General features: G+C 46.5%; 1 protein-coding gene across 1 annotated transcript; it reads right to left on the bottom strand.

The window, feature by feature from the left end:
- Positions 1 to 1,969: 1,969 nt before the first annotated feature.
- PCDH12 (protocadherin 12) lies at positions 1,970 to 21,100 on the bottom strand. Its single transcript, XM_068278102.1, has 4 exons — positions 17,969 to 21,100; positions 7,796 to 7,884; positions 5,383 to 5,537; positions 1,970 to 3,832 (listed from the first exon to the last, which is right to left on the bottom strand). Exons 1-4 carry the CDS (start codon positions 20,843 to 20,845, stop codon positions 3,465 to 3,467), a joined length of 3,489 nt encoding a protein of 1,162 aa, XP_068134203.1. The 5' UTR covers positions 20,846 to 21,100; the 3' UTR covers positions 1,970 to 3,464.
- Between the last annotated feature and the right edge of the window lie 850 nt (positions 21,101 to 21,950).

The following is a 21,950-nucleotide window of genomic DNA, read 5'->3' as shown; positions in this document are numbered from 1 at the left end:
AGCTGTAACCCTATAGTGAGATCGCCGTCTGTCGTCATGATGACAAATGGCAATCTCACCAAAGGGATTTAGAGCCTCCAAGGACCGAAAGAAGAATGCCTGCCAGCACCTGGATCCCGGGGGAGGCGCGTTAGAAACACTGACTGTGCTGTCTCCCCTTACGTCCCAGCAGCTACCCAGGGTCAGGCTCTGGATTACCGCTCTTGGCTTTTTTTTTACCACTCGAGCCTGACTCAGGGTTACCGCCAAGGAGGTTAAATACATTTGGCCAAATATTTTGTAGATATGGTCAATGAGGTGCTAATAATTAATGCAAATGTCTGACATATTGTATGCGGCTTGGAATTGGGCCCATCGAATGAACTTCCTGGTGAACTTGATTGGGCCCGTTATGAGCTGCATACAGCTTGCAATAAATTTGCAAGCAAACCCTTGACTCCACAATTTAAAAAATTTCAAGTGAGCTAGAGTTTTCAAAAAAAGAGTTTATTGTGTTGAAGATTCTCAGCCTCACAATACAAAATACAAACCAAACGATAAATAACATAAATAAGAACTATGTTACACCTTGTTTCAGTTTTTCCCGTTGTGACGCGTTGCTGGCTACTAGGGTGAGCAATTCTGTTCAACAGAAAACACTATATAGTCGTGTTACGGCTGGGGAAGACTGGGTCCCCCCAGCCACAAGTGCTAGCAAGCTTCTGCGGGAACAGTTATGCTGTGTACACACATCCAATCTTGAATGGCCAATTTCACCACTTCCATGTAACAGTTTATTCGCCTTATAGTAAACTCTGTTATAGTAAAACTTTAGGTATAGTAAACTAACTGTCCAAGTCCCGACCAAGCACCATTATTAGTATATGGGAGTGATGCCTGGTATAGTAAGTTCAGATATGATAGGTATGTCACGTCTGTCACACCTGTTTTTTTGGCTGTGGGCATGCGCTCATACTATATGAAAGTGGTAAAATTGGCTACTCAAGATTGGACATGTGTACACACCTTAAAGAAACACTGAAGCGTCTTTTTTTACCTTAGTTTTGTATCCAGCCGTCTTCAGCATTAAATTCCAAGCTGATTTGCCGCATACCCGCTGCAGAACGAGTGATTTATGCCCCAGAAATAGCCTAGGTAAGTTCCTCACTTTCCAGGACATAGGTGTAACAATAGGGCTTGCAGCCCCTGCTCCCCTGGGCTCCCTCAGGGCCGTTTTGGGGGCTGGAGGGGACGCAGCATGAGGGGAAAGCCATGGCCACACTCGGCGGGGAGGGGGCCCTCACCATGGGCTCTCTGCTCCCCTCCAGCTTAAATTAGTGTCTGGGCACCGGCAGGCAGCGGGCAGATACATACCTTCCTTGTGTTCCACCGGGAATGTTCCTCTTTCTAGCGTCTGACGTCACTTCCTGTATAAACAGGAAGTAGCGTCAGACACTAGAGCGAGGAGTATCTGCGGTGGGACGCAAGGAAGGTATGCATCTGCCCATTGCCTGCCGCTGCCCAGACACTAATTTAAGCTGGAGGGGAGCGGAGAGGCGAGAGCCCGAGGTGAGGGAGGGGGGGGACCATCCCCCCTCCCCGCCGAGTGTGGCCATGGCTTTCCCTTCATGCTGCGTCCCCTCCAGCCTCCCAAAATGGCCCTGAGCAGGCCCCGAGGGGGGGGGGGGGTGTCAGAATCTCTGAAGGGGGGCCCGGTGGCTCCTAGTTACGCCCGTTACAGGATTTTGCTTCCTGGTATAGGCAGAGCTGTGCGCAGTAGCTCCAGTCAATCTGATCTCCGCCTCTCCCTGCCCCTCGCAGTCTTCTTTCAGTGAGAGAGGCGGAGATCGGCGGAAATTGACTAGGTAAGAGGCAGAGCTACTGCGCAAAGTCGTAGAACTTTGATGAGCTATCTCAGGGGCATAAATCACTTGTTTTTCCGTGGGAATGCAGCGAATCAGCTTGGAATTTAATGTTGAAGATGGCTGGATACGAAACTAAGGTAAAAAAGATGCTTCAGTGTCTCTTAAAAGTACTCCTGTACTAACCTTTTAAGACTTACAAAAAAACCAGCACAGCATAACTCACCTACTCCGGGTTCCCTTCACTGTCTTTTTCACTCTGTCAGCATTCTCATTCCGCCACCATGTCCTCTCGTATCTTCCATCATCTTCACTGCTATGGTGCTGATCTGGAAGCAACCGAAAGTATTTCCGGGTCAGCACCGTAGTGGTGGAGATGTCAGCTGATACAAGAAAACACGGCGGGGGAACGGGAAAGCGGGCAACAAAGGGATCCCGGAGTAGGTGAGTTATGCTGTGAAAAGGCAACAAAGGGAACCCGGAGTAGGTGAGTTATGCTGTGAAAAGGCAACGAAGTGAACCCAGAGTTGTTGAGTCATGCAGAGCGGGGTTTTTTCCTTTTGTTTTGTTTTTTACAGGTCTTAAAAGTACGGCAGTACAGAGGGGCGTTCCTAGGGAAGATAACTGCCATGTCCTCCCCGCTCATATTCGACGTTCTAGCACCTAGCGTAATTAAATTCCCTTTCAGTTCAGGGGTACATTAAAGTACAAACTCTGCAGATAGTTGCAGTCCGCAGGAAGTATTTCAGGGCGAGACAGAGTCAAAGTACAGACAGAGGACACCGTCCTAACTAAACAGTATTTGTGTTATGAAATATACTCATCTGATAAGTATGAAATGTTATTAAAGATATGTACAGTATTTATGGTAATTGTATGAGAAAGAGAGACAGCATGAGTGGGCCATTAACTTCACTAATGGTGGTGCACTGGTGTAAAATGCACATGAATCTAAACGTGTGTTCCCTGCCTCAGCAAATTCAGTGGCACTAACTCCTGCCCCCTGAGGCAGCCTCCACTTCCTCTATTACACCTGAAAGGGGCAGAGCAAAGACAATTCTGTCTGAGAAGATCTCCACATCTAGCTATGGTAGTCTGTGCTGCAGGAAACAGCTGGAGTAGATGTTTCTAATCAGATACCTCAAAAGTGTTTTGATATTAACAATGGACTCTTGTCATGACTTGTAATCAATCACTGGATAACACTTTTATGGAAAAATATTAGTATTTGCTCTATCCATATGTGCTTATAATACCTGCAGCTTTGGTCATCGTAGTGGTCAAGTGTAGGACCTCTAGCACCACCATCAGAATAAAAAGACCTCATGAGATTCAGTTATGACCAGTTGTCACCTCTATACGAGAAGCTCAAAGCTTCTAGTCAATGCACACCTAATGAGAGTTCTCCAAAGTCACTACAAATATATTGTAGCACCCTTGAAATACAAACATATTGTAGCTTAGTGTTGGAATGGCTCTGTATGTGTCTGACTGTAGCCAAGCCAGCCATCGATCCTTTGCTTCTTGCCTGTGTTTGAGCAAGCCAATTGTCTCTCTAAAGATCTGAATGATGTGACAGTGGACCCCTGGCCAATTGTCACAGGGATTTCCACAGTCTCGTAGTTAGATCCTGCCACCACCATTTCGGTTGCTATCCCCATCTAAAGTCTTACTGCAGGAAGAAAGTCTCATGAGCACCTCAGAAGTTGCATCTCCATGAGACTCCGCTTTCTGGGTGAGGAGCATCTCAAAGAGGGTGCTCATTTCGGAGAGGAACGTGCTGGCCAGTCTGTTGTCTTGAGAGCCATCGGAAGCCTTGCCGAATGTTAGGAAGGTCCTGAGATCTTCTTTTTCTGCTGTGGTAACAGGAGGCTCTGGAGTTATTGGATCTTTGGGACTGAATATGTTCTCCTTGTAACTATTGGCCAACGGTAAGGAGAGGCGAGCAATCCATCCTGGGTCTAAGTCACTGAAGCGGTTGCTGTCTGGGCCTGTCATAAAAAGAAATAAAGATTATTTATTTTGATTGTTTTTGCAGCATTATGCATGATTTGACATTTTTTAGATTTAAAGTGTACCAGAGATGTCCTAAAAGAAAGATATTACCCGGGGCTTCCTCCAGCCACACAAGCACCAGTGAGTCCCTCGCCATCCTCCCGCATGTCTCCGTTCAGCCGCAATCAGCCCTGGTAACTGGCTAAGTCGTGTCAGTCGGGGTAAGTATCAAATCTTTCTCTTAGGACGTCTCTGGTTTCCTTTAAAGTGGTATAATACTCAAACTTAATCTATGGTCTACAGCAGTGCTTGGCAAACTACAGCCTGTGGGCCATATCCGGCCCGTAAGTGCTATGAATCCAGCCCGCCACTGGAGGGCCGGATTCCTCTTCTCCCTCCCAGAAGAGTTGCGAGCGGTACTTACAGAGTTAAATCACCTAATCACCTCTTCCAGCACTGATCTCATTGGCCACAGGGAAGTCATGTGACACTCCATCATTACGTGCCAGAGTGTCACGTGACGCCACTGTGGCCATGAAGATAAGTGCTGAAAGCAGTGATTTGGCTACTTAACTCTGTAAATACTGCACTGCTTGCCACTCTGCAGGAACAGGAGGAAGGGAGGAAGGCAAGAAGAGGAATGTGACCCATGGTCCACTGCCTGTAGTGCTTAAAATTTGCCATCCTCTGGTCTACACTACAGCATTAAACACAGCATAAAATAAACAGGTAAAACAAGCTGACTATTTTTCAAGGAACCAGAAGGGTTAAAACTCAAGCTTTTTATCTCATGTAGCTTGCCTTTGCTGCATTATCAGACTGTGCTGGAAGTGTAATAAATTGTGTAAAAAAGGTAGAAAACTTCCAGCTATATTCAGGGGGAAGCAGATAACTTGCACTCTTTTATTAGGAATCAGTCTGATAATTCTCCTGCAGCCAGCAATAAGATCAGTTAGCTTCCGTGAGATGTCAATATGCATTGAATTGACATCAGACTAGTTTTATATAGATTTATACTCATATTTTGCTCTAGGGCGTAGGTCCCCAACCTGTGGGCCACTGGTGGTCCGTGGGCAGTTTTCTGATGGGCCGCGGCGGATCTGGCCTTTCTCTGATGGGCCGCGGCAGATCTGGCTCCAGCCCCCCCCCCCCCCCAGAGTCTCCTCCTGCCTGTGCTTGTGTCTCCGGGCCCCTGCAAAGTTGTGTCAGCACATCAACTCACCTGTCCCAGCGTTTCACCGCTCATGCTCCTTGTCTTCATCCCCGCATGGCTGCCTCTTCTCCATGACGCATCAAATGCCATTATGCAATAACACGGCTGGGTCATTGAGAAGAGGCGCCTCGGCAAGAATGAGGACGACGAGAGCACACTGACTGGAGCAACGCGCCAGGACAGTCTGACAAAAACAGTGCAGGATCCCAGGGAGCACAGTAAGGTTGAGGGGGGAAATAGGGGGAAGGCGTTTGATTTTGACCCGGGTCCCCAGTGTGTCTTCAGCCGGCCCAGCATTTCCCATCTTACTTGTAATCACCAACCGTCACTTACCAGCATGTGGACCTAGAAGACTCTCCAGATTGCCCTCCAGGAGTTGGTGGCTGGCAAGGAGGTCACCCCCCGGCTCTGAGTCCAAATCTCCAACTTCACTCTCGCCATGACCGCTGTCCTTTGTGCTCTGCCAGTCCGTCTCCTGCCCAGCACTCCTAATGACAAGACAAAGGCTTGATGAAATCAAAGTCTATGCATTTGCCACAAGCATTCACGATTTAGCTTTTTCTAATTGCATACATCTGCATAGAATTACTGGACTTTGACATTGACATATTTCCTTATGATGGGGTAAATTTGGCTTCTCAGGATATAACAGTACCACAGAGGAGAAAACAAAGCAGAATTGAACCTCATCCCATTCATTGAGGGGGATGGGGGGGGGGGGCTGTGTGGCCATTATTTTGGGGAAACTCCTCATACAATGTGATGCCATGGGCTGCTCAAATCCGATAGTTCTATCCGGGTATCTCCCAGTAAACCTGTGCGGGGGGGGGGGGGGGGGGGGGTTAATCTTACCTGTCTGACGTCTTCTTCGTCTGTCCCTCGGCGCCTCCCACGATGCTCTCCAAGCGGCAGTCACGTGATTACAAACGGGTTACTTCCGGATTGAAGGAGGAAGTGTTTGTAATCACGTGACGCGCGTGGATCACGCTCCCGTTCCTGTGGCAATCTTGCGCCTGCACAGTACTTGTACTATGTACTTACGTATGCGTAGTGCTACGTACGAACGCGTACTGCGCAGGCGCAAGACGGCCACAAGGAAGGGAGCGCAATCAAGAACACACGCAGCCAGGGCTGTGCAGGCGCACTGCCGAAGACGAAACTGAGCCACGGCTGGGGACCAGATGATCGGTGAGTGACGACGCGGGCACAAGATGGCTGCAGGGGGCTGGAGGAAGCCCCAGGTAAGTGAATTTTTTTTTTAGCTTCAGTTACAGACACACTGAAGTGAAAAAAAATATGATATAATGAATTGGTTGTGTAGTACGGATAATTACTAAAACATTAGTAGCAAAGAAAATATTCCCATATTTTTATATGCAGTTATATAGTGTTTTTTATAACATTGCATCATTCTCTAATATTTGCAGTTTACACACTACTCAACATTCTAAATGATTTTACAGAACAGGCCAGCGAACTACTAACCTGTCCTCTGCTGAAGAAAAAAACAATACAGTGACAGACACTTAAGATAATTAGCTTCAGAAGACAGAGCTCTCTGTGGCTTTCAAAGGGCCAGTGCACACCAAAAACCTCTAGCAGATCCGCAAAACGCTAGAGGGTTTTGAAGCAGATTTCAGAGCGATTCTAGGCATGTTTAGAGAGGTTTTCTAAACATGCCTAGCGTTTTTTGGAGTATTTTTGTGTAGCAGATTTCAAATATTGTTACAGTAAACCTGTTACTGAACAGCTTCTGTATCAAAAACGCCTGGAAAACCTCTCTGATCTAGCGTTTTTCAGAGCGGTTTTCCACTTTCCTATACTTTAACAATGAGGCAGAAACGCCTCAGAAATCTAAAAAAAATGCTGCAGCCCCCGAGTTTGCGTTTGTGGAAAAAACTAACCACTCTGGTGTGCACCATCCCATTCACTTTCACTAGTCAAGCGGCTTTTCCCCCTGCAAACGTTAAAAAAAAAAACGCTTTAGAACCGCTCTGGTGTGCACCTGCCCAAAGCCGTGAAGCTCAATGGCTCTTTTGCATAGATAACAACTGGAGTTTCTTAAAGGGAACCTTAACTGAGAGGGATATGGATGTTTCCTTTTAAACAATACCAGTTGCTTGTCAGTCCTACTGATCTCATTGACCAAAGTAGTGGCTGAATCACACACCTGAAACAAGCATGCAGCTAATTCAGTCTGGCTTCAGTCAGAGCACCTGATCTGCATGCTTGTTGAGGGGCTGTGGCTAAAAGTATTAGAGACACAGGATCAGCAGGAGAGAGAGTCAGGCAACTGGTATTTTAAAAGGAAGAATCCATATGCTTCTCAGTTTAGGTTCCTGTACTGGAAACAATATTATACGTATGTCCTAATGTTTTATTTCTTAGCTGCACTACACATGCAAATCATTATATCATAACTTTTTTTTTGCTTCAGTGTCTCTTTAAGCTTTCTTCCTACCCATAATTTCAGCCAAATAGTTATCAGGTCATTTTATAAAATTGTAGGAGAAAAAAAAAGCTTGCTTTATTTTTGCAACTCGGTGAAACTGTCAGCTTTGGACAATGTTCCTTTCCAAAGTCATCACCTGCAGAACTTATAGGTATTCGTATGATGTCTCATGTCTGCAGAAAGACAGCAATTATCTCTACAGCCCGGATTTTACTCCAACCAGTTAGGGTGACAGGATAAGGCAATGTCCACTAATTGGAAGCAAGTTATGTGCAGTTAATCATTGTATCATACCTGCCAGCCTTGGAGTACTTGTTTCCTCGGTGGAGTGTCTTGGGATGAACCTGGCCTTGGTGGAGCAGAGAGAGAAGCTGGGAAATTTGCTGTAATGATAAAGTCCAATAAAAAAAGTCTTTAGTTATAAAATATTTCCCAGAGAGTTAGCAAGTTTCTACAGACCGCTAACAAATTTTAATGGGATATAGTTTAACTTTCAAGAAAATCTGACATCTATTCCTCTAACGTCCCAGTGGATTTGGTGAAACACAATTAAAACGCTTGGCCATCTTGTTAAACGTCTGTCTCCAAAGAGAGGCTCATTTTCCGGAATATGTGAAGGGGTTCCTGGCCTGATAGACGTAATGATGCTATGAGGATCTGAGCATATGGGACAATCAATGTTCAAATGAGTTCCAACTACCAGCAGTTGGACAAAATAAACTGAGCAGCACAATGAACTTCATTAATATAAGTTCTCTTTCTTCATTTGTTGTCGACTCATCGTGACCATAGGTACTTTTGCGTGCCAGATGTGTTTGGCAATAATTGCTTCTTTCAGCTGTTGCATGGGCATATTCAGGGGCGGTTGTAGACTTTTAGCTGCCTGAAGAAAACTTGTGAGGATGCACAACCCCCCAACGAGCTGTAATGATCACACAATCAATTCAACAATTTGCACAGTACGTTATAGCTGCGATGAGTCCCCCAAAAAGGCACCCTCAGTATAGGTAGGTAGCCAGTTATAGGTGCCCCAGTGTTGGAAGACCAGGTACAGTTGCCCCCAGTATAGGTTAGCCAGGTACAGTTGCCCCCAGTATAGGTTGGCCAGGCACTCTCTTCACTTCCTGTTTCTGCCTAGTGCTGCCCCCAGACTTCTGCTGCCTGAGGAATTTGCCTCACTTGGCATCATGGGCGGACCGGGCCTGGGCATATTCATAGCCTCACAAATGCTGTCTATCCATCTTAGGTCCAGTGCACACCAAAAAGCGCCAGCGTAATCACAAACGCTTAGCGCTTTTTGAAGTGATTTTCCTAGGCGATTCTAGTCATGTACCTAGCGATTTTCTAATCGTGCCTAGCAATTTTTGGAGTGTTTTGGTTTAGTGATTGTTATTTTTTGTTACAGTAGAGCTGTAACTAAACAGCTTCTGTAACAAAAACGCTTGGAAAATTGCTCTGATCTAGCGCTTTTCAGATCGATTTTCCACTTCCCTGTACTTAACATTGAGGCTGAATCGCCGCAGAAATCAGCAGAAATGCTGCAGGACCCTAGTTTGCATTTGGGACAAAAGCTCATCGCTCTGGTGTGCTCCATCTCATTCAAATACATTAGCCAAGTGCTTTTCAAAGCGATGGAGTTTTTAAAAGCGCTCAGATGTGCTCTTGGTGTGCACCAGCCCTTAGGGCCCATTCACACTTGAGCATTTTGCCAGCGCTTTCGGCAAAAAGTGTATGGGCCCGTTTTTACTTGAGCGATTTGCGCTAATCGCCCAAAAACGATAACGCGAACGCGTCGCCTGCACCATTTTCAGGCGATTTCCCGGCGATCACGTTTCAGTGCTATAGAAGCACTAAACGCGATCGCGGAAAAATCGCCGCAGTGGTCAGTGATTTTTCCACTGAAAAATTACTCCTGCAAAACGCTGAGGTTTTGCAAACGCAAGTGTGAATGGGCCCTCAGAGTAGGAACCCACTAGGAATCACTGCTGCACTTTAAAATCACCTCAGCGCTGTGTGCAGAGATTCGTAGTGCAATTGCGATCCTCCAACACTTAGAGGCCTAGTAGCGGTTTGCACGGTTTTTTTCTTTTGCCCTCAGTTTCCCTCAGCATCAAGGATTTCTCCAAAATTCAGCAGAAAGGTTGATTGAATAGGAACCTACAGTGTTTCTGGCACTGCTGAACATACAGAAATTGTAAAGGTGCGTACACACATGCGACTATAGTCGTTTGTAACGATCGTTCCCCGATCTTTACCAACGACGATCGTTACAAAAAACGAACCACCGACTATTAAGGCAAACGACGAACGAGCCAAATCGCTACAAAAGAAAGTTCTGTCTCGGCGGATTTTAACCAACGACGATCGTTTGCAAAAGTAGTACATCGTTGGAAGCGGTCGTTCGTACTAGGCTGGACATGCGTATTTCACTATTTCTCCATGGAACTTCTCATTTTTATGCGCAGGCGCAATAGTTGCTTTCTGTGATGTAACGTTCGTTCCAACGATCAGATCGTTACACACATTTTAAAACTACCTTTACTTAGGTCGTTCTTTCATCAATTAAAAGTTCGTTTGTCGTTCTTAACGAACGATCGTTGTCGCATGTGTGTACGTAGCATTAATCTACCTGTATGCAAATTGCAGAAGGGATGCTGCTCAAATATTTCTACACCTCCCCCCCTCCCCCCCCCCCCCATGTGGCTGTTACCGCCCATAATATTTTTGTGGTTCTGTACAACTTCTGTACGACTGTATGACTTTCTTGCATTAACAAGACATTATTAAGGGGCCCATACATTTGCCGACCAACCAACCAATCGACCATCCAATTCGATGATTATAATCGAATTGGATGAAAATTGGTGCTGCCAAGTGCATGCCCAACCGACAAAGCGACCAATTTCGGGACAGAAATTGGCTGCACGGTTGATCGCGCATGCTGGAAATTTTCAGGCCGAGGTTGGTTGGTCGGGTGCGCAGCAGTACGGCAGTCGAATTGTGAACGAGCAACGAGACGACAAAACCCCCGCCGCTGCCACTGCAATGTATAAATGTATGCAGTGTGTGCATTTATACATTACCTGCCCGGTGTCAGCTTCCAAGTGGTTTCCGGCCATCTTGCCTGGTTCAGCATATACGCCGGCGGCGCATAGCGTCTGACGTTAGACACTATGCGCCACTAGCGTGTATGCGGCTGTTACCAGGCGAGATGGACGGACACCGTGCGGAAGCTGCTACAGGACAGGTAATGTATAAATGCACTACACAACATACATTTATACATTTTGGGGGCAGCGGCGGGGCGGACGCGGCGGCTCAGCCGATTCCCGGATGATTTCATGCTGAAATCGGACGGCAATCGGCCTGTAGTGTATGGGCAGATTCGATTAGAGACAAATTTATCTCTAATCAGATTTGATTAATAAATAAATTTCTCTCGGTCGAATCTGCCAATATTTGTTCTAATGTATGGCCACCTTTAAGGTGGCCATACACTGGTCGATGTGCCATTAGATCGACCAGCTGACAGATCCCTATCTGATCGAATCTGATCAGATAGGGATCGTATGGCTGCCTTTACTGCAAACAGATTGTGAATCGATTTCAGCCTGAAACCGATCACAATCTGTTCAGCTGCTCCTGCCGCCTGTCCCCCCCCCCCGTATACATTACCTGAGGCTGGCTCCCGGGCGTCTTCTCTGCACTGCACCGCACCGCTGTTCTTGCTCCATCCCAGCGCTTCCTGTGTTACTCCGTGACCAGGAAGTTCAAATAGAGCGCCCTCTATTTCAACTTCCTGGTCACCGGAGTGACACAGGAAGTATAAGCGTACACTGGGAGATGCGGAAATGCGGTGCAGCGAGGAGAAGAGGACCCCGGAGCCAGCTTCAGGTAATGTATACATGCTCGGATCGGGCCCGAATCGTACGCCGCAAGCGACGCGCTCCTACCGCCGGGCGATCGAGGGTAATTTCCCGCACGGCGCGATCGACGGTCCGATCCGATTTCGGGAGGGAATCGGATCGGCGGGTGCGTTTAGCGCAAGCGATTGGCAGCAGATCCGATCCCAGGATCGGATCTGCTGTCGAAACGGCCGTGAATCGAGCCAGTGTATGGCCTGCTTTAGTGTAAGCCTGTGAACTGGGACAAGCTGTGAAGGTGGCCATACACTTATAGATTTGCAGCAGATTCGACCATCAGATAGATTTCTGTCAGATGCCTGTCAAGTCGAATCTGACAGGAATCTATCTGATGTGTGCCACACACTAGGAACAGATTTCCAGTAGATTTCAGAATGAAATCTATTGGAAATCGATCTAAATGCATTATTGGACCATTAGATCCAATGCAACTCTATGGTCCATCGATCTGCTGCCAGCAGCAGATCGACCTAGATTTTCCATCCTGTCAGATAGATCAAATTAATCAAAATTGATCGAAATTAGCCGCAAATCGATCGATACATTTGATGCAATCGATTTTGGTTCGATCAATACCTGAAATCTACCAGTGTATGGCCCTCTTGATACTAGCGTTGTGCAGTATTCTGTAGACTCAGAAGTGATAGAGAGATAAACGAGTCCAGCATTGGTTTTGGGACATCACATTACTTCCACCAATCATGCGCAGTGTTCCTTTAGAAAATGTTTGCTTTGGACATAATACAGAAACCCGCTCAGCAGCACCTGGATGCACACAAGCCGAGATATGGGGACGCTCCAAGAGACACACACATACTTCCACCAGATGTTCACTGCTTTGTGCTGGAAGGCCATTCATAAAGTGCTGCAGGTGGGAGTTGCAGTGTTGTTAGTAACTAATGCTAGGAAGGCACAACTCTGCAGACTCAGCTACAAGCAGGCCAGATTCCTGGAAAGGCCATACAGGCCCAGGCCTAGGGTGACTGCTGCCAATGGGCTGCCTGAATATGTACGAGGAGGAGGCCGCAACATGTCAGGCCACGGCCACGCCAGGGGATACATCCTCACAACGTTGCCTCAGGCAGCAAAAAATATAGAACCGGCCCTGGCTGGTGCCCTCTGTAAAGTACACCTGAAGGGAGAGGGATATGGAGGCTGCCATATTTATTTCCTTATATATCAGTTGCCTGCCACCAGCTGGGAGCAGCACTGTGGCGAGGGACAGATAGGCTGCCAGGGGCTGGAGGAAGCCCCAGGTAAGTATATCTTGTCTTTTTTAAACCCCGGATGTGTCCTTTAAGCTTTAATGAAATAACAATGAGGCCTGGAACCTACAGTGGTGTGTGCAGCGATTCCGAGTGTGATTGCGATCTCTAGTAGCCTGTACAGTACCTCCTATTTGTGATTCACGTTTTTTTTCTTTAAATAAACTTTATACTTACCAGGTGTTGGATGTCTGGCTTCTGTCTGTAGCCCCGGCCCCTAAAGAGAAACACCTGTGACCTCTTGTTTCAGGGGGCGGGGCTACAGACAGAAGCAGGAAATCCAGACATCTGGTAAGTACTATAAAGTTTATTTCTAGCGCAATCACTCGGCCCCCAATGCGCTGCAAAATCGCTTTCAAAAGTGATTTTGCAGGTGCTTACATACTTTGCATTGAGTGGAAACGTGTTCAAATTGCTACTTGTCCTGCAATTGCCATTACCCCTAATCGCAATCGCACTAGTGGCTCCCTTACCACTCACCTTCATTCGGAGAGCGTTTTTGGGGATTGCGATTGTCGTTGATCCCAAAACTCTGCCAAAAACGCGCTAGTGGGTCCCCGCCCATAACATACAATTACATTTTACCAATATTCTATTAGCGACAATTCCAAAGGGCCCAAATTTCCAGGGAGCGCATTTTGCATGTATGCACTGACAGAAACTGTAGGGCAGCCAGAGCTGAAATAAGTACAATCAGTACTAGTGTTGTTCAATGCCAGGGTATACAGTGACATTACACTGAGTGTTAACACTGTAAACAATTTAAAATATAAAAATACAGCCTCCGCTATGACGTTCAACGAGTAGAAAATATATTTTCTTTTTTTTTTCTCACACGATTATCATATACTGTACATCCGAAATGTATTTATAGAAGATCCGTTGCCACAAACAGTACCAAACAGAGAGGTGTGAAGTCTGGAAATTCGTTATCTAAAAATCGTGGCAACCAGGCCTGAAAAAATAACGAATGCTGTTTTACGTCACATGAAGCACAGAGGCATGGCGTTTCTTCTTCCTGTAGCTGCATTTTTAGTGATGGCATGAAGATAGCAGCGCATGGCCAAAGCATTGAAAGAAGTCATGTTTTTTACCCACAGTATAGTGCCTGATTTACTAAAGTACTGCATCATCAATTTTAAGGGATTCTTCAAAACTAACCTGTGTTTAAAGAGAAAGGGAAAGAAAAAAAACCTAATTAAGCCTAATACACACATGCAATTTTGACTGGCCAATGTTGGCCAATTTTACCACTTGCATGTAGTATAAAAGCTTGCCCGCACAATCTGTTCATAGTATTCCCAACCTCAATCGACCCTCCTATTACATGGAGGCAGTAAAATTGGTCAGTGATTGGCCAATCAAAATTGCATGTGTGTATACCCTTAAGGTGCACATACATCAAGTGCATGCCCGACCGACAAAGCGACCAATTTCAGGACAGAAATTTGTCGCTTTGTCTATCGCGCATGCTGCAAGATGTCGGCCCGAAGTTGGTTGGTCGGGTGTGCGGCGGTACGGAGGCAATTTCCAAGCGAGCGACGAGACGACGAAACCCCCGCCGCAATGTATAAATGTTCCCCCGTGTGCATTTACACATTACCAGTCCTTTTGCAGCCTCATGACCCCCATATAACAAGTGCAGCCTCATGACCTCCATATAGCAAGTGCAGCCTCATGGCCCCCATATAGCAAGTGCAGCCTCATGGCCCCCATATAACAAGTGCAGCCTCATGGCCCCCATATAACAAGTGCAGCCTCATGACCTCCATATAGCAAATGCAGCCTCATGGCCCCCATATAGCAAGTGCAGCCTCATGACCCCCATATAACAAGTGCAGCCTCATGGCCCCCATATAGCAAGTGCAGCCTCATGGCCCCCATATAACAAGTGCAGCCTCATGACCTCCATATAGCAAGTGCAGCCTCATGGCCCCCATATAGCAAGTGCAGCCTCATGTCCCCCATATAACAAGTGCAGCCTCATGGCCCCCATATAACAAGTTCAGCCTTGTGGCCCCCATATAACAAGTGCAGCCTCATGGGCCCCATATAACAAGTGCAGCCTCAGGACCTCCATATAACAAGTGCAGCCTCATGGCCCCCATATAGCAAGTGCAGCCTCATGGCCCCCATAAAACAAGTGCAGCCTCATGGCCCCCATATAACAAGTGCAGCCTCATGACCTCCATATAGCAAGTGCAGCCTCATGGCCCCCATATAGCAAGTGCAGCCTCATGGCCCCCATATAACAAGTGCAGCCTCATGGCCCCCATATAACAAGTGCAGCCTTGTGGCCCCCATATAACAAGTGCAGCCTTGTGGCCCCCATATAACAAGTGCAGCCTTGTGGCCCCCATATAACAAGTGCAGCCTTGTGGCCCCCATATAACAAGTGCAGCCTTGTGGCCCCATATAACAAGTGCAGCCTTGTGGCCCCCATATAACAAGTGCAGCCTTGTGGCCCCCATATAACAAGTGCAGCCTTGTGGCCCCCATATAACAAGTGCAGCCTCATGGCCCCCATATAACAAGTGCAGCCTCATAGCCCCATATAGCAAGTGCAGCCTCATGGCCCCCATATAACAAGTGCAGCCTTGTGGCCCCCATAAACAAGTGCAGCCTCATGACCATATAGCAAGTGCAGCCTCATGGCCCCCATATAGCAAGTTCAGCCTCATGGCCCCCATATAACAAGTACATCCTCATGGCCCCCATATAACAAGTTCAGCCTCATGGCCCCCATATAACAAGTACATCCTCATGGCCCCCATATAACAAGTACATCCTCATGGCCCCCATATAACAAGTGCAGCCTCATGACCTCCATATAACAAGTGCAGCCTCATGGCCCCCACATAACAAGTGCAGCCTCATGGCCCCCATATAACAAGTGCAGTCTCATAGCCCCCATATAACAAGTGCAGCCTCATGACCCCCATATAACAAGTGCAGCCTCATGGCCCCCATATAACAAGTACATCCTCATGGCCCCCATATAACAAGTACATCCTCATGGCCCCCATATAACAAGTGCAGCCTCATGACCTCCATATAACAAGTGCAGCCTCATGGCCCCCATATAACAAGTGCAGCCTCATGACCTCCATATAACAAGTGCAGCCTCAAGGCCCCGATATAACAAGTACATCCTCATGGCCCCCATATAACAAGTGCAGCCTCATGGCCCCCATATAATAAGTGCAGCCTCATGGCCCCCATATAACAAGTGCAGCCTCATGACCTCCATATAACAAGTGCAGCCTCATGACCTCCATATAACAAGTGCAGCCTCATGGCCCCCATATAACAAGTGCATCCTCATGACCTCCATATAGCAAGTGCAGCCTCCTGGCCCCCATATAATAAGTGCAGGGCCAGGGAGGAGAGGTGCCCCTGTGAGGATGAAAACTGAAGTGCACAGGGCCACATACTCACAGAGGAGCGTACCCGCTGGGACAGGTAAGAATACATAAAGTGCATGCCCGACCGACAAAGCGACCAGTTTCAGGACAGAAATTTGTCGCTTTGTCTATCGCGCATGCTGCAAGATGTCGGCCCGAAGTTGGTTGGTCGGGTGTGCGGCGGTACGGAGGCAATTTCCAAGCGAGCGACGAGACGACTAAACCCCGCTGCAATGTATAAATGTTCCCCCGTGTGCATTTACACATTACCTGTCCTTTTGCAGCCTCATGACCCCCATATAACAAGTGCAGCCTCATGGCCCCCATATAACAAGTGCAGCCTCATGACCTCCATATAGCAAGTGCAGCCTCATGGCCCCCATATAGCAAGTGCAGCCTCATGTCCCCCATATAACAAGTGCAGCCTCATGACCTCCATATAGCAAATGCAGCCTCTTGGCCCCCATATAGCAAGTGCAGCCTCATGGCCCCCATATAACAAGTGCAGCCTCATGGCCCCCATATAACAAGTGCAGCCTCATGGCCCCCATATAACAAGTGCAGCCTCATGGCCCCCATATAACAAGTGCAGCCTCATGGCCCCCATATAACAAGTGCAGCCTCATGGCCCCCATATAACAAGTGCAGGCTTATGGCCCCCATATAACAAGTGCAGCCTCATGGCCCCCATGTAACAAGTGCAGCCTCATGACCTCCATATAACAAGTGCAGCCCCCTTACCCCCATATAGCAAGTGCAGCCTCATGACCCCCATATAACAGGTGCAGCCTCATGACCCCCATATAACAAGTACATCCTCATGGCCCCCATATAACAAGTGCAGCCTCATGGCCCCCATATAACAGGTGCAGCCTCATGGCCCCCATATAACAAGTGCAGCCTCATGGCCCCCATATAACAAGTGCAGCCTCATGACCTCCATATAACAAGTGCAGCCTCATGGCCCCCATATAACAAGTGCAGCCTCATGACCCCCATATAACAAGTGCAGCCTCATGGCCCCCATATAACAAGTGCAGCCTCATGACCTCCATATAGCAAGTGCAGCCTCATGGCCCCCATATAATAAGTGCAGGGCCAGGGAGGAGAGGTGCCCCTGTGAGGATGAAAACTGAAGTGCACAGGGCCACATACTCACAGAGGAGCGTACCCGCTGGGACAGGTAAGAAGTGACTGTGCAAAAGACTCTGCGGGGGCCATCGGTAAGTTGTGGGGTTGACCTATGAGGGCCTTGCAGCCAGCTTGGGGGCTGGGGGTGGGTGGATTTGGTATAATACTGCTTTAGGGAAGAGAGGGCTCAGGCCTGTCCGGACCGGAGGAGAACCAGCTCTGGCTGTCCACCATGCAGAGTGGCATGGGTAGCTGTCAGGCCCCATCACTTTTCCTCCATCCCCACCATGGCAGCACCCTGCCAAGACCTCCATCAGACAGGTTCTCCCCCTCATGCAGAGTGGTGCAGGCAGCACTTCTGAACAAATTATAATACCTTGCTCATGCCATTCCGCCAAGCCTTCTCCTCCTCATCAGAATTGACTATGCTTTCCTGTGCATCTGTTGCCTGGTCTTGTTGTGACATGACCAGCAGCAGGACATTGTGATGGAAGCAGAGAAAACACTGAAGCTGGTGAGAAGACACAGCGAGTATAAGCTGGTAATCATTTAATTCATAAGAGCTCCCTGCACCACTCGGCATGAGTAGGAGAGGCTGTCACTTGGAAGGACCTGATGGGAGAATGGACCTGGATAAAGGGTTACCATGGACAGCAGGTCCACTAATCACTATAGGGGTTCCTATACCTCAGCGTAAAAAAAACTAAAACATTTTATCATCAAAAAATAATCCAATCTGCTTACCTGCACATGTGGTGACTGCATAGTAAGTTGCACAGCTTCTTTCTCTGCCAGTGCCACCATGGACAAGCGCACCAAGCTTCTCAAGATCTGCTCTTTAGATGATTGCTCTGCATTCTTTTGTCTTCTCAAAGTTGGAGATGTAGCTGGAGAAAAGTCCCCTTCACTGGGTTCAAAAGAGTCAAAGTCATTGTGAACTCTTATTTGGGGGCTTCCTGGGTTTTTCAAGAATTTGTTACTGGCTGGGAGTGTTGCATCAGGGTCTTCAAAGTTCTCTCTAGAGTAGCTTCTTTGCCTTTGATATTGTAAAGTTCTACATACAGATGGGGGCAATGAGAAAGATTCCTCTATATCTGTAGTATCTTCACAAAATCTTTCCTGGTTATGCTGGTTCCTTAGTGTACGATACAGGGTAGGTGTAAGATGAAAAGGAGTCTGGTCTTCTGGAACCTCTTTGCTTTCATCTGGCATAGGAAATACCTTGGCCTCTTCTACTGGTGTTACTGCTTTTGGTGTTTGCCGACCCCTGAGTACAGGGACTACATGAATATCTGCCTTTTGGATCTGCCTCTGGGGCCTTTTCGGTTGCTTTCTATAGGCCGATTCTTCTTCTCTGCAGTTGTATGCTCTGTTGTCCTTCCTATCCACCCGACAAAAGGACATTACTAAGGCCAGAACAAGAAGACACAAAGCTAACAGAACAGCCAGGCAGATCACAATTACCACTGAAAGGCTCAGCTTGGTGTTACTTTCACTGGCTGAATTTTTTAAGTGGTCTAAGTGACTACTGAACATAACCGTTAGTTGAGCTTTGGTTTCCCTATAAGGTATTCCACAGTCTCTGACAGTGACCTCTAAATCCATGGCACTACCTATTAGGTTGCTAGCATTACTAGAATTTATATATATATGTCCAAGATGATGATCCATCGAAAATAATCCTAGATGTTTATCTGACAACTGATAGAGGAGCCTAGCATTTTCCTCTGAGTCTGCATCAGTGGCCTTCACTTGGAATATTGGGTGCTTGTTAAGTTTTGCTGTTTCAGATAATATCTCATTTGAAGTGTATCCTAAGGCTTCTGAACTGGCAACTTCTGAGGCAGAGAGAAAGTAGCCAGTCTCGGCATTCACAAGAATGGTAATAGTAGCTCGACCTTTCTTAAGTTGTGGTTGCACTATTGATGGGCTGTTGTCATTTTGGTCTTTTACAAATACCGTGACAGAAGTATTGCTTCTGAGTCGAGGATCACCATTGTCTTCTGCTTGAACCCAGAAATGGATTTCTTTCATGTCCTCATAATCTATAGCTCTTAGCACAGATACTTCTCCGGTTCTGGAATGGATTGAGAATAGCGTTGACAGCTGTGTGCCGGAGATAAGCGAGTCAATGATACTGTAGGTGACCTCAGCATTGTCTCCTAGGTCAGAATCTTGAGCAGTTACAGTGAGGAGATAGCTGAAAGGACTGTTGTTTTCCAATAGGGAAACTTCATAGTTCGGCCTCTCAAAAATGGGAGGATTGTCATTGGCATCACTAACAAGTATTCTCAGTGACTGTTTAGCTGAAAAAGAAGGCTCACCTTGGTCTTGAGCTTGTATAGTTATGTCATACACATCGCACTTTTCTCTGTCTAGAATAGCATTGGTAGACAAAACGTAGCTTTTTCTGTTCGTTTTCTGCAACCTAAAATGTCCATGGTCCTGAATTAGATGACAATGCACGTCCCCATTTTCACCCGAATCTGGATCATTGACCATGACCAAAGCAACAAAACTACCCAGAGGAACAGCCTCAGACACAACAATCTCAGGGGAATCTTGAGCAGCCCACGTGACTTTAATATCAGGTGAATTGTCATTAATGTCCAAAACTTTAATGACTACCTTACAGTGGGTAGGGATAGGATTAGGTCCTAAGTCCTTTGCTTGTATATCCAGTTCATAAGACTGCCTGCTTTCATGGTCCAGTGGCTGTTTTAGAACTATTTCACCCAACTTGGGGTCAATGCTGAACATGCTGAGGACATAGTGAGGTGTGTGTTTGCTAAATGTAAACTCGATTTCCCCATTTGGGCCTTCATCTGGGTCAGTGGCTGTGAGGTTTATAAGAACTGTACCAGGTGATGTGTCTTCTGGAATTTCTAAAGTCACTGAGTTTTTCTCAAATATGGGGCTGTTATCGTTAGAGTCCAAGATATTAATTCTAACCTGTGCATTTCCTGTTTTTGGTGGACGTCCTCCATCTACAGCTGTTAATACAAGGTTGAAAGAAGATTGTAGTTCCCTATCAAGTTCTTTCACCACGACTAGTATAGGTTGTTTAACACCATCAGAGCCAGTGGTAATATTTAAGGCAAAGTGTTCACTGGGAGAGAGGGTATACAGCCTCACAGCATTACTGCCACTGTCAGGGTCCGAAGCTCTGTCAAGTGGAATCCTAGTACGCAGGGAGGCACTTTCAGAAATCTCAAAATCGAGTTCAGTTTTTGGAAACATTGGTTCATTATCATTAATATCTAGAACCTCAATTTCCACATGAACTAAAGATAGGATTTTAGTAGCCAGAACATTAAAAGACAGGATACAGTGTCCATGGGGTTGACAAAGAGTCTCTCTGTCCAGGCGACTTGTCGTGGAAATAGATCCATTCTTTAAACCCACTTGAACAGGAAAATATTTTGGCTCCTGTATGAGCTTATACTCTTCATTAGCATCCTCAATCCAGCCTGGTACTTCAGATATATGTCCAATGATGGTGCCTACAGGCACTTCCTCTGGGATGCGGAATCTCACCATAAAGGAGGCTGAATTTTGGCAACAGCTTTTGTAGAAGCAGCAAAAACACAGCAGACTGAAGACCTTAAGAATCCAAGCCATGGTTCTTCACAAGTGGTCCTGGTCTACAGCAGGTGGTTTTACTGGAAGTGTGAGGAGTAGATCAGTAGAAGGTTAACAGTATATTCTTGATCCATTCACAATGGAACCCTTGTTGAGGTAGCCTTGTATTCCAAAGCATCTGTGACATGAACTAGCCACTCTCGGAGTTGCTGCAGACATTTACACCCATCAGTGTGACCAGACAAAAGGTTGTGTGGGTTGCCAGAGAAGAACTGAAAAGTAGAACAAGTCAGGGAGCCGGGACGTGACGAAAAGTTATGAGTTGCTTGTTTTCCCAGGGAAGCCAGCCGTCCTCCTACAGGAAGAGGAACGAGGAAGGAACTGTAAGTCGGTTAATGGACAATGCTCTTTTTAACCCCTCTTTTCCCTAATGGAACTCCAGCCAGCTGTACACAACAATTAATTTCCTGACCTTGTGCCATGGAACAGTTAAGATCTCCTTCTCTCATAAGAACCAGATTTCTCAGGGTCTGTTATACAATCCAACTTTGGAATGAGGTAGGGATGATGATAAGGAGAGTGGGAGTCTAGTTACCATTAGATAATCCTCCCTTCTGCAAACAGATTCCCCAGGAGAAAATGTGGAGACAGATAAAATGATGAAGGAGCTAGATAGAACAATGCTGTCAGCTTAAGCCAAAAAAAAGAAAGAAAAATCTGGAAAAACTTCTGAGAAAGATGGTATTCGCTGATATGGAGATGATGGATACAGGGAAGGGACAAGCATCAGATAAGAAGCAAGCTAACTATAAAACAGCATATATGAAGGTACACACAGACACTGACCCAGACCACCCAGCAGAGACAGAACATTCATAACCTGTCTTTCTGCAAAACTAGCAGAACTACCTTCTCATGTCCTAAACGTAGAATTGCTATTTTTATTGTATGTTACTATATTATTATGTTATCCTAATCCTACTTTTACTTATGTTATACATATATTTTTATAGAAGTATTTTCACAAGAAGAATTGGGCGTACCTTAAAAAAAGGGGGGGCCTAAAAATTTGGGCACCCAGAAAAGCCGATAGTTGAATATCTGTACATTTAATGACATTCTACTCAGAGTCAAAAACAAACAA

The sequence above is a fragment of the Hyperolius riggenbachi genome, chromosome 3 (genome assembly GCF_040937935.1).
Source record: "Hyperolius riggenbachi isolate aHypRig1 chromosome 3, aHypRig1.pri, whole genome shotgun sequence".
NCBI lineage: Eukaryota > Metazoa > Chordata > Amphibia > Anura > Hyperoliidae > Hyperolius > Hyperolius riggenbachi.
This window is presented reverse-complemented; position numbering and strand designations above follow the sequence as displayed.

Excerpts from the sequence above, each read along its gene's own strand:
- PCDH12 (XM_068278102.1), bottom strand. The coding sequence starts at position 20,845 with ATGGCTTGGATTCTTAAGGTCTTCAGTCTGCTGTGTTTTTGCTGCTTC. Across the intron at positions 7,885-17,968 it reads TGCAGTCACCACATGTGCAG|CAAATTTCCCAGCTTCTCTC; the intron begins GTAAGCAGATTG and ends TTATCATTACAG. Across the intron at positions 5,538-7,795 it reads AAGTACTCCAAGGCTGGCAG|GAGTGCTGGGCAGGAGACGG; the intron begins GTATGATACAAT and ends TCTTGTCATTAG.